This window comes from Vanacampus margaritifer, chromosome 16 (genome assembly GCF_051991255.1).
Source record: "Vanacampus margaritifer isolate UIUO_Vmar chromosome 16, RoL_Vmar_1.0, whole genome shotgun sequence".
Taxonomy (NCBI): Eukaryota; Metazoa; Chordata; class Actinopteri; order Syngnathiformes; family Syngnathidae; genus Vanacampus; species Vanacampus margaritifer.
In genome coordinates this window covers 5,119,138-5,136,431 of record NC_135447.1, presented here as the reverse complement: position 1 = coordinate 5,136,431, position 17,294 = coordinate 5,119,138, and the positions used below count along the sequence as shown (strand labels likewise).

General features: G+C 39.0%; 1 protein-coding gene across 2 annotated transcripts in view; it reads right to left on the bottom strand.

Moving 5' to 3' along the window:
• Window positions 1–17,294, bottom strand: part of rnf43 (ring finger protein 43) — a 98,045-nt gene that overhangs the window by 25,681 nt on the left and 55,070 nt on the right. For both annotated transcript variants that reach the window (XM_077546806.1, XM_077546807.1), the window contains exon 2: window positions 14,882–14,995. In XM_077546806.1, coding sequence (XP_077402932.1) covers window positions 14,882–14,995 — 114 coding nt within the window. The remainder of the gene's footprint in view (window positions 1–14,881; window positions 14,996–17,294) is intronic.

Genomic DNA, 17,294 nt, shown 5'->3' with positions numbered 1-17,294 from the left:
CGTACATGGGAATGGGAGTGACAACAATGGGAGGGGAAAGGAAAGTGACAACAAACTTTCCTGTCAACAGGCCGAATTGTGACTTGCAGACTCGACCTACAAGAAAGAGACAGACCGGATCAGAAACCTCACGATATACAGAATCAACTTCTTGGATTTGTCCTTTCAAAGTCAAATATTCATGAAATATATGCCTTTTTAAATTGCATAAGGTGTGCAAGTTGGTATCTGCATGACGTCAAGTGAAACGACAAGATGTCGGTTTACAAAGTTCACATTGATTTAAACAGGGTGTGTATTTTGGTCTTAATCAATCCGTTTATCATCGTTATTTTTTCCCTATTTTTGATTGGCAATCGAAAATGAAAAAGCAATTTATTCATTATAATCACCCCCCCCCCAATTTTTTTTTTCGATTTTAGGCTCAGATTTAAACAAAAAAATACAATTTTGCAGAACACAAGCGTTACGCTGGCTCAAACATGGCGTCTGCTCGTCTCTTTCATTCTCAACCGTGAGTTTCCCCAAACGGCGGCCGGTCAATTTTCACGCCTCTCCACACCCGGCGATTTGATTCGGCATATGTCCCGTCGTCCACAAGCTGACGAGGAAGGAAAATAAAAGTGCAGCCGAAGAAAATCTACACGGTCCTCTGAGCAGCAATGATGAGACCGAACCTAACTTATGAAATACCTCATTAAATCAAATGCTTTTTTGGGGGCGCAACTTGATTTGGAGCATGCATGCTTTTGCTGTAGGCTTGGGGTTAAGTTACCAAACTGTTTGCCCTGTTAACCAAAACAAGCAACAATCAAAGCAAGCGCTTTTGATTATTGCTTGTTGCTCACAGTAAACTTCACCTGCTTCGCCAAGACAATTATGAGTAATTATAAGTAATTGCTTTCATTTACTTTTGTACTCTTTAACATTTTGTTCCGTGCTCCAGCCTATTAATTTGCAAGAATCACATATTTTTGGGTTTGAAAATATCCAAAGTAAAAATATTTTGGGGGCAAAATCCAACATAGATCAAATATAAAAGTCACAAATTGACTACAGTTGTGGCTCTTTTCTTGTAGAGTTACCAAGCAACATAAAACATTTCCAAAAGATATATTTTACAATTTGATATAGCACCTATCAGCTTTTATTTTTATATTGTTTTCAGAGAGCCGATGCATGAGTAGGGAAATCTTCAATTGAGTGGAGCAGCAGATATCTCGCTTTTCTTTCTCGTCTTCAAAAGAAGACATTTGCCTTTGTCATTATGAAAGGAATTTCTTGGCTAAAATCCTGATTGCGGCTCCAGAGAAGCAATATAAAGCCAACTCTTCAAATTACAATCATAATAAAAAAAAAATCTCTGCTTTTTTATTATCCACATGACGGCATACGGAACACACATTACAATTGGTCTCGTTTGTATTATGAATTATTTTAACGAAAAAACTAAAGCTAAAAAACTATTTTGTTAAAATAAAATGAAAACTAACTGAAACTATAATTATAGCGAAAATGTCTCGTCCGTAGCTTATATGAATTATTTTAAGATTCATGATAAGAATGCAGTGTTATTCTGTAGTCAGCTTGTCCTACCGCCACCGTTATTTCAGTTAACAAAAAAAACTAAAACTAAAAAGCAATCTCGTTAAAATAAAATGAAAAATAACTCAAACTAAAACTATAATTATAGCGAAAATGTCTCGCCCGTAGCTTATATGAATTATTTTAAGATTCATGATAAGAATGCAGTGTTATTCTGTAGTCAGCTTGTCCTACCACCACCGTTATTTCAGTTAACAAAAACTAAAACTAAAAAGCAATTTCGTTAAAATAAAATGAAAACTAACTGAAACTAAAACTATAATTCTAGCGAAAATGTCCTTTCGTTTTAGTCTTTGGCAATTAATTTAAATCATGAGCCTTTGGGGATGATTTTAAATGTGATTTTAAGTAGATTTATTTTGATATTGACCGATAGACCGACCAATAGAAAAGCACCTTCAGATGATGTCGTTCAATGTAAAAAATGCGTTAATTATTATTATTTTTTAATATTCCGTACATTATTATGTACATTTGAAAAAAAAAAAAACTTCTAAAACTAAGCTTTAATTTTTTTTATTTTTTTTTTTACTAAAACTAATAAAAACTAACAGTAACCAGTAAAATGAGCCTCTTATAATGGGCACTTTTTGGCCAAGGGTGGTATTGTCTGGCTTCAATCTGTGTTTATGCCTATTACGCAGCTTTCTATTTTTAGGGTCTCATTTTCTTACAAACCTCTGCGGCCTGTAGCGACGACAGCGTGATGAAATCCTGTCCCGCGCGCACTCCCTTTGAAGTAACGAATGAGGGATGTGCTGCCCAAATAAGAAAGCCTTGATATGCAAAAGTCTGCGTTTAGAAAAGTAGAATGTCTTCCTTCCACCAAGGCCAGACAGTGAACAACATTTCCTATTTTGTTACTCTACTCCATTTGTTAGCTAGTAGGCTACGTCCTCATTATAGTGTCTACATAGTTAGGCTTTTTGTGTCAAAAATAAAATCACAGATGTCGCATCACCCAGTCCTTGCATACATCAAAAATAGGATTGCATATATCTGTATTTCAAGTTACAAGGTATTTGGCGATCCACGCATACACGCATGCAGGTGACATTCCAAGTGCTTCTATTTTGGAGATTTATTTCCCACTGCGCGGCACTGCAGACATCTCACTGTTTGTGTATAAAAGTTTTGCGGTGATGGTGACGATAAACTCGACAAGACTCCAATGACTTTATGGAAGCTACGGTATGTGGCGTTTCAACGAGGGAAGAAGAGAAAAGTGAGAAAACATACTGCTGAGAGTCAAGAAAAAAAAAATCTCTCTACCATTATTTGTTGTCAAAAGAGCAATTTTTAGGCCAATAAATAACCAAAAATCTTTCTGGAGCCGCAAAACATTTGAATATTATGATGTTATGGACTGAGGGCACAAGAGCTAATTAGAGTTGCATCATAAGAGAAAAATATGCGGCATCCACTTTGAGATTCATTTTCTTCTGTCTTTCGTCTTCCATTTTTGGATTTATTTATCATTTTTTTGTGTTTATTTTTTTACTCTTCATTTTTCATAAATTTTTAGACTTTACTGCCTACATACATTTTTGGCAATTTTGTGAACAATTTATGGTAATTTTCAGGATTTCTTCTTTTGTTTTGGGAAATTTTATTGCTACTTTTTGAACATTTTATTTTTTGCCTTTAATTTTTTTTTTTTAATTCTCAGTTATTTTGGGCAATTTAATGGACATTTGATGTTAATTTAATTTAAATTTGTTTTTTTGTTTTTTTACTTCATGGATGGATGGTTTTTTTACTTCTCTCTCTTAACTAAAGTTAAAAATGAAAACATTTTTTGTTATATTTAAAAAAAATATTGATTCATTTATTTTTATTTAATAATTAATTTTAAGAATATTTTATCAAAAAATAAAAATTTAAAAAAGAATAATTCTACTATATATATATTTTTTAAGAGATCCACAGGGAGCCGCGAGAAGAGGGACTAAAGAGCCACATGTGGCTTCAGACCGCAGGTTGCAGACCCCTGACTAAAAAAAAAAAAAAAGAGCACGCCATACAAATATAATGCATTTAGCATCAGCTAGGAGTAAATACCTAAGCTCGTCAATGCCAACAATGGGAGGGAAACCAATCAAGGGCAAGTCGTGAAGATGAGAGGTGCCGCCGCTTGGGCGTATTCTGCTGCTGGCGTGCTGCGCACACCTTTAGGCAAGATAATTTTCCATTGATTTAAGGTGTCAGATGACTGGGGAGAGAGTGCCATGCAAGGGGCAGGCCCTTTGCAAATCACTCACACCTCGTTGATAGCAGTGATGACAGCACTGAACTGAGCTAACGACAACAATGTTGCAGGTCAAAGTGACATCTGTTCAGTGTTGACCTGTAAGACCCTTTGGCCTGCAGTCTCCTTGTTGTGACCCTCTAAACCTGAAAACTTGCAGTTCACAGGCTTCCGATGTACATTTCTAACCTATTTAAAGATGGTCAATGACAGACGGCTTATGTGCCGTTTACCAGAAGCAAGGATGTCACCTTCTCTTGTCCAGTGATGGCAATGGTGGCCCATAATGCAGTTTGAGATTTCAGCATTCATAGCTCGTTGTGTAGACACAATTTGTTGTTGCGACTTAGGTCAAAATCACTTTGTAATCACTTCCAGAAAAAAAAAAAAAAATCACTTCGTTAAAAAAATAAAATAAATAAAACCTAATAAAGATTTTTTTTCACTCAGAAATTCTAAGTAAATTATAATAAAGGAGATTTTTATCAGTACAATTGACCAGTTAAAAAAAAATAAAAAATACTTAACTCTTTGACTGCCAAGCGTTTTCAGAAAAGGGATGCCGTGGGTGCCAGCTGATTTAAGCATTTTGACTGATCTTTCAAGGTCCACAGAAAATTTTGTGTTTGGACTATGGAAACACACATACTACTAAGGCTTTCCTCCACCCGTTTCCAAAAAAACCCAAAAACAACATAGTTAACGACTTTTAACGTCTTTGGCAGCCCTCCTTAGGATTTTACTAAACGTTATTAAACGTTTTTGGCAGTCAAAGAGTTAAGGGTTGAGCAGCATATTTGTAGTTTTTTCAAAGTTGCTTAGTGCCAGTAAAAATGATACAGACCCTCTCAGGCAAGTTAATATTTCATTTTATCCTCTTGCCAGCCCCCAGAACTCGCCGAATCAACATGCGACTGCAGAATGCAACACATAACTTTTTTTTTTTTTTTTTTTAAATAGTGGCAAACAAAGCAATGCACTTTCCCTTTGAGCAGGGAAACTTGACACATTTTTTCGCATTGTTCAGCGACAGCCATTTAATCTCAGTCAAACCAGCTGGTGACTTCCACACAGGTTTCTCTAATAACTAGCACATCAAAGGAAGACCAGCAAAGAAACAGGATCTGAACCAAGCATTTTTTTTAATTTTTTTTTTTTACCCCTTGAATTTATGTTCTAATTCTCCCACCATATACTGTACGCTAGTTGTGGCGCTTCTCATGTTTGGGTGAAGGCAAAAGCCTTATCTCTTGATTTGGCTGTCCTTGGACTTGTAACATAGCAGACACTTGACAGGATGTCCCAACAACTGTCTGTGAATTTAATCTAAACCTCAGTCCGTCTTGGACTTGGTTTTGTTGTTGTGCTACAACAGCAAGACATCCCTAACTACTTGTTGCACATGTCATATGAAATAAGGAAAATTCAAAATTCAATTTGGTTTCTTGTTCGTAAACAAAGAATAAATACTTTATAGTGATTAACTCATTCACTGCCATTGACGGCTATAGACGTCAAAAAATTCTATTAATTTAACATTTTTTCCTACATTTGTTAACAAGAGTATGCAAACCTAGAAAAAAAAAGTACATTTAGAACAGATATAAAATTTGTGATTAATCGTGAGTTAACTATTGAAGTAATGCAATTAATTACAATTAAAAAAAAATTAATCGCCTGACACGATTTAAAAAGAAAAGATGATTAAAAATTAATCGTAATTAATCGCATGACTTCACTAGTTAATTTAAGCTTAATCACAAATTTTATATCTGTTCTAAATGTGCAATAAAAAAAAATTCTAGGTTTTCATATTCTTGTTAACAAAAGTGGAAAAAAAAACGTTAAACTAATAATAGTTCAAATGAATTTTTGACGTCTATAGCCGTCAATGGCAGTGAATGAGTTAAAAATGCAATATGTTTACCATAACATTTTCCTTCATTTCATGGCGAGTAATGGCGAGCCTAGTGACAAACTCAAGCTTATGTATGATTTATAAAGGTTTATAATGCAATACTGGTGATTGTTTGACCTTGGCACTGGCAGCTCGCTGAAATAGCGCTCAACACGCCAGCCTCACACCTTCCTGTGCGGAGTTGACGTCTTCTGCCTGTGCTTGCATGACTGATGTTCTCCGAGGACTCTACCTTACACATTCCAAAAACATGCATGGCCGGTTAAATGAAGACTAATTGTCTTGAGGTTTGAATGCGAGTGTGAGAGGATGCGAGTCTGTCTATGTGCCTTGAGGTTGGCTGGCAACTAGTCCAAGGTTTACCCGCCCAAATTCAGCAAGGTTGATAAAGGAAGCCCTTGTTTGAATAATAATAATAATAATAAAGGCATTTTATTTTTGCAGACAGGTGCACTTGCACTTGGCATAAAAATGGGTGCTTCTTCCGTAGTCTACTGTGTTTGGGACCACGTTGAGCCTCGCAAGGCGTTCCGGTAGACAGAGCTGCCACAAACCCGGCGCATCGGGCAATTTGGTGACAAAGAGCGGACTCGATATTAGACTCACAAAAACCCGGTCTAACTTGTGGTGCAACTTGATTTTGGTGGATTTGATCGAATTTGGCACTCCACGGATGTTGAAGGTGGATGTCATCGTATTTCATTCATGAATACAGTATGGCAACATTTGGGATAATCCCTCAGAGTCATTCTAGAAATCAATTGATTGACCAAATTATTATCATTATCATCTTAAATAAAACCCCCTGACCACGTGGTAGAGGTTCACAAAAATGCCACGGGATTAGTCAACTTCATCTTCAATCACGGGATTGGGACGGTACAGGATAAAAAGTTCACGGGAGCAGATGGGAACAGGATTATGCAGTCATTTGTATTTTTCCTTCTGTATGCAATAATGTTAGCCAAAAGAACTACACTAGGCCAGGGTTCACCAATTCCGGTCCTCGAGTTCCGGAGTCCTGCAGTTTTTAGAGGTTTCCGCCTACCAACACACCTGATACAAAAGATCAGGATCGTTATCAAGCATGCTGATGAGCTGACTATATGAATCAGGTGTGCTAGTGAGCGGAAACATCTAAAACCTGCAGGACTCAGGACCTCGAGGAATGGAATTGGTGAACCTTGCACTAAGCAATGGCGTTTCCGGTTGCACTGCACGGATGTGGGGCAGGACGGGAGTTGTTTGGGGGGGGTCACATAGATACATGTTAGTAGGTGCGAGGCGGTCTCACGTTAGACTCCACCCCCTGATTTCAGTTGAAATGAGGGGAGCCGCTTCGACTGGACGGGAGCCGGTTAAGTTCCATCCCACAACATATTTTTATTGTTGGGTGTTTTTTTGTACAGCGGCAAAAATCTTTTTGAGGTCACGTTGTCACGTCATGTGGTGCCTGTTTCGGAACGGGAATAAGAAACAGAACACCGGGATGCCCATGGATCTGGCTGGAGAAAAACAACTCCTGCGGTTTGCCTGCTAGTATCATTACGAAAGAAAAGTAAAAGGAAAGTACCCAAGTCGGATCACCGTGCCCTAAAAATGACAGCAATGGTTGACGTCAAGCAAATAGAAAGATCCAAAGTGGCCTGAAAGAAGGTAACCACTTGACTTCATGAAACGCTTACTACAAAGTTATCTTCCCTTTTATATGATGAACTAAGACAGTGGCCAACTTTAGCAACAGGGGAAATGGGAGGGAAGAGACATGTGGCATGAGGGTCAACACGCGACTGAAGGAATACGTGGAAGTAACCGAGCAGACTGCACTGCAAAAAAAAAAAAAAAAAAACATTTGTGAGGGATGGCGAGAGATGTGCCCTAAGCTACTTTTACATGATTATGAAGCTTGTGCGTTTGAGATGAAATGATCAAAGCAGAGTCAAAGAGCACAGAGAATTTGGCCCTCGGGCAAACAGGAAGAAATGAGCCTTGAAGAGGGATTTTTTTTTTTTTACTTCCTAACTTTTAAGCAGTGATTAACAGTATATGCTATGTTTTGAAATGCAATAAAATGCAGAGATATATGAGTTGTGTGGAGATTAAAGTGGTTAAAGGTTCAAGCTGGACTAGTTGCTATTGTAAAAAAAAAAAAAAAAAAAGTTGGACGCTAAACTTTGCGGAACAGGTATCGTCTATCCGTTTGAAGACACGTGTTTAAAATTCTGGAACAGACGAGCAAAGAAAACATTTCATGAGGGGGAAATGAATGTAAACCCAGATCTCATTCTTTGTGTACCTGCTGCTTTTAAGATTTGCCCTCAAAGTTTGAAAAAAATCCTCCTGCCTTTTCCAGATGCTGCCTGTGTTCTTGCGCCAATGAAAAAGATATATTGGACGGCACCGGTCACAAAAGTTCCTGCTACCGCTGTGGCTATTCAAGCTCAGCAGGCAGGAATAGACTAAGGTCAGAGGCACCCCCCCCCCCCCCCCCTACAGATAATGAGACATGGGAAGACAAAAACATTGTCGTGAGGGGTCATTCTTTCTTCAGGCTTCCCTTGTTTTTGACCACTTCCTGTCACTGGAAACACTCGCCCTGGACTGACCACCAAAGGAGATCTTCTTACACAATCTGCACAACGTGTATTCTGTTAGGCCCGACGGCTACAGCGGCGCCTTGAGTTATAAGATGAATTTTTTGTGACCACGCTCGTAAAATCGCAATCTCTAACCCAACTTGTAGAAAGAAAAAAAAAGAAGTATTTTTAATGAGGAAAAAAAGCAGTCTATAATGTCCGTTATAAAGCAATAATATTATAATAAAATACAATGTAAAGAATTTACTCAACGGTACCAATTTATCAGTACTTTTGTGTGTGTATGCGCGTGTGGTAATAAATGTTAAATCTCGGCAACCAGTTCAGGGTCTAACCTGCCTAGTGCCTGAAGCCCGCTGGGATAGGCTCCAGCACCCCCCCCCCCCCCCCGACCCTTGTGAGGAATAAGCGGTTAGGAAAATAGATGGATGGATGAATATTAAATCTCCACATTTTCCAATTTAGCATCACCACACATGTCATTATTTGAATATGCACGTCTTCAAGGTCTGCATGAACATGACCGCTATTATCCCGCTTTTGGCGAATTCTTCCAGAAAGGGAGCATAGAATGGCGGCTTTATGCTTGTGATCCGGCACATTTCCAGGAAGGCAGTATGAAAGGGCCTTTTTCTGACTGCTAATCTTTTGACTCATCTCTGTGATCATTATCGTTGTCATCATAATTTCGAGTATATTTTGTGGGGTCTTGATGGATAGAAATTCATTTTGATTAAGCTTTGTATAATTTGTAATGTGTAAAAAGTGCTTAGTGTTGTGTTGCAGATTTGACATTTTTCTTGCAGATTTTTTTTTTGTTTACATTTCTTTGACATGTTCTATGTAGTCCCACAAGTCTAAACATGGCATTCCGATTAATATTGCGCTTGTGGAATATGAATTTTTCCATTTTTTCGTTTTTATCCACCTCAGTGGGCGGCCATTTTGCCATCGACTGAATATGACATCACAGTTGCTCAGGGCTCATTAAACGACCAATCGCGTCTCACCTGTTTTCTGAGTTTGGTCATTTGACGCTGGCAAGCCGTAATTGGTCGTTACCTGAGCAACTGAGAAGTGGCAAAATGGCCGCACCCTGAGATAGATTGTAAGGGGTGGATTTTGCTGCTTAATTCTTATTCCGCAAACACAATTTGAATCAGAATGCTGTGTTTAGAAAAACTAGTGGGAGCACATAAAACATTGTTCAAAAAATTTTTGGGGTTGGGTTGTTTACTACTTTGGAGAAATACACAAGTTTTGTCTTACAATCATGACTTTTACCAAATCAGAGGAGTACTTGTGAAATCAAATGTGTCTTCTTAAATAGTGCATCTTGAGCAAAAACTGCTTCAAGTCACAACGAATTTAGGCATGCAAACAAAGTGTTGATGTCGTTTTATTACTCGGTGCTATTCCAAACTAGAACGGGATTTCAACTCCATTGAGTAACATTGACATCCCTAACTCACTCGCTTTATTTTTGGTACGCACGCCATAGTTTCGCAGTTGATCAGGAGCTGTGACTGACGCCTTCGCACAAAGTGACCAATTTTCTTAAAGCGTTTGAACAATTTGCAAAGTAGTCTTCGAGAAACATGATCCAATAACGCACAAAGATCCACGCACATGCACGGGGAAAAGCCGAGTTGACGACAACAGGATTACGGCACAATCGCGGCAAAGCCCTTTTTCATCAGAGAGGAGTAGAATCAATAAGCCGGGCTTTCTATGAGAGTCAACAGGTCCAGACATGGGCCGAGCGCTGTTCTCACAAAAACCATGGATTCTTTGTGATGGGGATGGTTTGTGTGTGAATGAAAAGTCAGTGAAACCTCCCGAGCATAAAACTGTGCTTTGAACTTTGTAGATTACGGCATTTATTCAGAGCAAAGTACAGTAAGCCTTGTGTGGAGTTTAGACTCGGCCTCTTGGCACCGCTGCAATGTCTTGGCCCAGTGAGTCATGTGTTGCTTTGAGAACCGTTTCAAGGCTTTAGTGTCAACAACAAAAAAAAAAATCCAATAACAGATAGCCTAATGGTTGGTTAAGACAGTGGTTAAGTTGTTTGATTTGTTGATGTAATGCCACTGAAGCAGCCAGATGGTTTGGATTCAGGCACATGAATGAATGTGAATGAACGGTTGACACTGTTGGACATATGGACAGTGGGGATGGGCAGACCGCCAGGCTTTTAAAAGCACTGGGGGAAACCCTGCAGTTTGTACTAGTAATATGAGGCGATCATACTTTTATATGGTTTCACGGTCATAACGGCCCTCCGAGTGAAAACATAATTACGATGTGGCCTGTGACAAAAAAAAAAATGAGTCTGACACCCCCTGACTTGCAAGGTTATTATTGGACAATGAGAAATGACAATCCATTCATTTTTAAAATGACTCATCCTGTTCGGGGTCATTGCAGGATTTGGTAGACCACATGCTAGACTAGTCGCTAGTGAAATGAAAAGTGCTTGAAATGGAACTGACGCCGGTTGCACTGAAGTGGGCTATGTGAACCACTAACCATCCTACTTAAGTCCTGGCTAAACATTTGTATTGGTTAAGGGTTCACTAAACAAACAGCAAGGAGGTCTATTTCTCTATATGACCGTGGCTTTATTTTTCCCTGCCCAAAACGAAACCATCAGCCAGCACCTCCTTGGTCTCTTGTTACTTTTGACCAGGAATGCTGCGCCAATGTTGAAATAGAAAGGCATTCCAGAATGTTGCGCTGATTAGCTACGGAGGTAGCAACAGTCGTATCGGTTTCTGTGCAAACGGGACAGCTGGAATGGGTTGATCGTTGCAAAAGTACACGTTTTGATTTAGCACTTGCATGTGCAGGTGTACTGAAAGATGTGCGAGGTCGGTGTATATGATTTTATTCGAACATTTACGTTTTCCGCGCTTTGAAGAATGATTCAATGCCTGTGTGTACCAGTAGAGGGCAACATTTGAAGGCCAAACACACCATCACACAGTAGTGATGGCAAAATGAAGCTTCATGAAGCACTTGTGATTTTTTTTAAGTCCCCTAGATGGTGCTCTTGGTTGGAAGATGCAGTGGAAATTTAACTCTTTGACTGCCAAAAACGTTAAATAACGTTTAGTAAAATCCTATGGAGGAGTGCCAAAGACGTTAAAAGACGTTTGTTTGAAAACAGAGGTGAAACTAACCATTTTCTATTGTTGATTACTCAAAAACGGAATAAGGTAGAAACAAACAACTTTTTTTCTGATGAAAGATGAGTCCAATCTTTCATTTGGTAGTATGTGTGTTTCCATAGTCCAAACACATAATTTTCTGTGGACCTTGAAAGATCAGTCAAAATGCTTAAATCGGCTGGCACCCACGGCATCCCTTTTCTGAAAACGTCTGGCAGTCAAAGAGTTAATACATTTCCATTGCACTAGACTTTATATTTAAACCAAGAGCACCATCTAGGGGACTTAAAAAAAAAATCACAAGTGCTTCATGAAGCTTCATTTTGCCATCACTACTGTTCTGTTCAACAGAGATCCGGACGTTGACGTCACGTGTCCCAAAATGGCGTTAGCGCCGCCGTTTTGGCAGCATAGAAAGCGTGTCCGCCACTTTGAGTAAACAAGGATTGACAGCTTTTGTGGACCAGCTGCCACAACGAGCGAGAAGAGGCAAACAAAAAAAAAAAGAAGGATCGAGCATACCAAAAGAGGAATCAATGCGTAGCCAATGGATCACAGCAGCCATAAAACTGGTGAACAACAAGATGGAGGATTTGGGATCCTCCTCATGGCTTGTGTAACGATCATTTTATATCAGGTGAGTCAATTACTGAATCAGTCAGTCATGTAGATGTAGCTCGATTCTATAGTTATTAAATGAAGGCAAATGACGTGATCGGGCACTTTGTACATGGTGGCTGAATCAGCAGATGCTAACTTGCCTATGATGCTAGCTTCAGGCAAAATGTGAGGGAAATAATCCGTTTTGTTTGTTTGTGCTGTTACGGTTTAATTGATATTACACAGTTGAATTTAATAACTGAGCATAAAGGCAGAGGCTAAGTTGCGAACGTACCTAAATAACTGCCAAGGCTCGCATGAAACTGCTAACTTCGATGGCATTTTGACCACACATAAAGGGGAAATAAATCCGGATTGTACAAACTTGTAAAGCCTTTGTCTGAAAGCCCTCACCCGCAGGGGTGGGAACCTCTGGGTACCTCACGATACGATATGCGATACAAGGCTCACGATAACGATTATCTCACAATATGACGATACCGAGATTATCGATATATCGGTCAGGAAATAAGTCCGGAATAATCTACGATAAAAGTAATCAAGACATGAACTGATGTTTTTCAATGAGAAAATTGTTGTTGTTTTTGTGCCATCGCTGAAACAATACAAAAACAGTGAGTACTTAAGTGTATTTTTTTTAAACAAATACAAATGTCTTCTCAACAGAGACAACTTTCTGTGAGCAAATTTGTCATGCAGTCACATAGTCATAATTTAATTTTATAAACTGTGACCATTTTTTGTGTAACATTGCAAAAGTAAATAAATAAAATTACTTAAATATTAAATCCAATTAAATTAATATTAATATTCCTCAGAAATTGTGTGCTTCAAAAAGTCAAAACGTAAAATATGTTTTAAAACTTTAACATTGAAAATAGAACACACAATTTTTCCATAAAAAACGTATGCACAATTGAGTCAATTGCTGGTCCAAAAAATTTGTCTTCTTCGCCTGAAGACTTCCGTCCATTTCCCCGCCACTCTTATGAAGTGCTCCCCCTAGCGGCCAGCCAAGTAATTGCTCAATAAATAATGAACACTGGAGCCGATATAGCGGCTGTATATTAACTACAAATATCGATACTTGGCGTAGGCATATCCAAAAACTGATCGGGAGACAAAGTATCGTGATTTATCCTGACACTATTGGCAATCCAAATAACGCATGTATATCATGTCCTTTTCATCAAAGTGAGTGTCAATGCTCCCGGGCGGAAAGTTGACGGATAAATGCTAGTTTTAGCCCCCCCTTGTCATTGTAGTCCATTAACGCGGCGCCGCTATTTTCCTGCCACGAGGAAACTGTTGGGAGAAATAGTCACGTGACATCCGGGATCTCTATTGGAGAAAGAGTTACACTTGTTGATATAGCAAAGTCAAATCAATGTTTTTAATCATTGCAAATGCACAAAATAACTGCTCAGAGAGAAGGAGAAAAAAAGTAGCTACTGTACAAAGCAATGCAAATTTTGGCCTCATTTTGTAACTGAGAATACTGAGCTACAAAAAAAAAAAAAAAGACGACAAAGTATAATCATAAAAGTTGGCAGCATTACGTTATTTAGTTTCCAGTCTATTTTTAGTACATGTGGTGCAAAATGAACCCTCTGTGGGCATCAGGGTATCTATAGATCAATGGGGTGGGTTACAGTCAGACTCAACTGTAAACAAGTCTCATTCAAAGAACCGCACATCCAAACCATCTGACTCATCCTTTTCAAAGGAGAGCAAACTAACCAGCAGCTGCGTGATGAATTCCCTGAGAAAAAGAAAAGGGAAAAAAAAGAGTCCACAACTCAAAAGTGGAGAAGGTTGCAGGTGGCTGGAGTGGCGCTTCTATTGGAACACATGTTTACAAACCACAACAACAACAACAACAAGACGCCTCCTTCCTTTCCCTCCTCCTGATTTCAAAGGCGGGAGGGAGGAAGCGCTCGGAAGCGACAGCCCTTTTGTCCGGCAGACTGCGTTTTCTTCATGGGACGACGTTTAGTGACGCCATTAAGGCTTTAATCAAAACCATTTCAGCATTAAGACCCGAGTGGCATCCCTCCCTTTTGCTTCCCAGCGAAGCGGCGGCGGGCGAATGTGTGGGAATGTCTCGACATCATCACCATGGCGGCCAGCTCTACAACATGGCTTTAAATTAGGGGAAAAGAAAACACAAGCTAAAAAAAGGCAGTCCCCTAACTATACTCCTGCCTGCTAATTTGCCACCACTTGAAAAAGGAGAAAAATAGCAACCGTTTTAAATCACACTACTTTTAAGTTAGTGTGTGTGTGTGTGTATGGAAGAATACTTAAACACAAGCGAGATCCAGGTCACTTGCACATACATTTTAACCATTGTGGCTGGAATCTATCTATAAGTTCTGGCTGCTGCTCTCATATTAGAGGGAAGCAGAAATGAGATGGCCCGTGCGACCGGTTCTGATGGGCTGAGATGGGACAAGTGACAGCTGGCCTTGAAAAGTCTCGTATCCGCAGCCAGGGATCGCCGCCACTTGCTTCGCAGCAGACTCTGATCTAAGCCCACTCCCCTGTGCAAAATCCATCACCATCCACCGTCTAAATCATTCCCATCTTCTCTTTGAGTTTAAGACCGGAATAGGCTGCGGAATGATGATAGCGGTGACCGCTTGCCACGTTGGAAAGGGGGAGGAGTCCAGTTTGCAAGAAGGAATGGAGACGGCACGTGTGCGTTTGTTTTGATTTCTACCTTATTCAGCAGCGGCAGGCAGCGGGTAACACTCTGCTCCAGTTTGACAATGGTGATGAAGTCACTCTCTTGCCGATCATCTTCACTTGTGTTGCACAGTGAGAGAGGGTGGTACTGCACAAACACAGACAAAGGCACAGATTACAATCTTCCATTGCGTTGGTGAAAGAAATCAAGCGACAAATGAAAGCGATTAGGGCCAGTGAGGAGAGAAAAAATTTTTTTTTTTGGCAGGATTCTGACTTTATTCTCAGAATCCTGACTTTAAAGTCAGAATTCTCACTTTAATCTCAGAATTCTCACTTTAAAGTCAAATTCTTACTTTATTCTCAGAATTCTCACTTTAAAGTCAAATTCTTACATTATTCTCAGAATTCTCACTTTAATCACAGAATTTTGACTTTAAAGTGAGAATTGTCACAATTCTCACTTTAAAGTGAGAATTCTGACTTTAATTCTGAGAATTCTGACTTTAATTCTGACTTTATTCTGAGAATTCTGACTTTAAAGTCAGAATAATAGTAGCACTAATAAAGTCAGAATTCTGACTTTTTTTCTAATAAAGTCAGAATTCTGAGAATAAAGTCAGAATTGAAGTCAGAATTCTCACTTTAATCTCAGAATTCTGACTTCTGAATTCTCAATTTAATCTCAGAATTCTTCCTTTAAAGTCAAATTCTTACTTTATTCTGAGAATTCTGACTTTATTCTGAGAATTCTGACTTTAAAGTCAGAATAATAGTAGCACTAATGAAGTCAGAATTCTGACTTTTTTTCTAATAAAGTCAGAATTCTGAGAATAAAGTCAGAATTGAAGTCAGAATTCTCACTTTAATCTCAGAAGTCAGAATTGTGACTTTAAAGTCAGAATAATAGTAGCACTAATAAAGTCAGAACTCTCACTTTTTTTCCTAATAAAGTCAGAATTCTAAGAATAAAGTCAGAAACCCTAACTTTTCTCTCTCTCTTCACTGGCCCTAACTAATCCTTCTCACGTTAAGATAATAAATGAATAGAGAAGGAAAAAAATGCAATGATGCTTTATTACTTATGTTGATAGGAGTTCATTTTAAAGATGTACTTTAATTCAAATAATATGCAAAGCCAGGAAAAAAAACCTAAAGACGAGAGAGAATCAATGGAATATCGTGATATAGCTATTAGGGATAAACCGATTATGAGACGGGCCGATTATCGGTGCCGATATTCAGCATTTTGAAGGTTGATTAAAGATCTATTTAGGGAGCTTCATTTTCTTTCTTTATAAGAGATGCTGCTGACCTTGGGAACGCTCTGCGCAAACTTCCCACCCCACCTCCGACCTTATATTAACTGCCTACGAGCTGCATACGTCTCATCTGTACGCATGCCGTATAGTTTATATAGTAGTCTGCTCACGAGGTTGGAGGAGCAAAATGGCCGCCCTGTGACCTGCGGCTTGCACGGGCGTGTACGGGCTATCGGCGATTCAGGTCAGTGGGTGTGACAATCAAGTGGTACTTCTTTCCTTTAAAAGGCTAAGCTGTGTTGAAAGTCTTATTTCCAACTATAAACAAGATGACTTGTCAAGTCATGTAGTTTTAAGTCAAAGTCAAGTCGAGCCTCGCGTGTGCAAGTCAGTCAATTATTTCCCAAGTTTTTGGCAAGCAGGTCACAAGTTCTAAAAATGGTAACTCGAGTATTGCAAAGTCTGACTGATCTCGGATTTTTGACACTTGAATTTTTGAACAACACACAATGTGAAATTTTCAAATAATAAACACGACTAGGCTGCATATGAAGAATGTTCAATTTCCATCAGGCAACCACATATCAAAACAAATTTGTGCTTTTAAAAGAGGAGCATGTCTGGGAATGCGATTTCAAGCAGATTTGATTCGAGCTGATAACATTCACACAACTCATAAATTCTAGTTTTTTTTCCTTATCCTTATCCTTTTCTCTTTTTTTTTTTAGGACTTTTTTATCAACTAAAGAATTTTATCAGGTTTGCTTGAGGCTCCAGACAGACCAAGACTTCAAGGATAAATCCCTGTATTATCAAAATGAGAAACTGTGCGCCCCTGCTTCATCTGTGTTTTTAAAGCCTTTTGTTTTTATGGGTTACTAGTTACTAGTTACTAGTTATAGGTTACTACTACAAGTCCGGATTTAGATTTGCATGCCTTCGGTCAGTGTAGTACCATTTTGCGTCATCACATAAGTTAGGCAAGTCATTTGAACATTTCCTCTATAGTGTTTTGCAATATGCTAGCGTAGCATAGCATTAAGATAGCAACCTTTCCGCAAGATGTGTCGGATATACAGTACAAGTTCAACTGAGCGTGACAAATGCACTGCTGGACCACGGTAGTCCTCTTCATGTGGCTGCGGGCTGAGGTCAACAGGGCTCCCCCCTCATCTTACCCAGCGG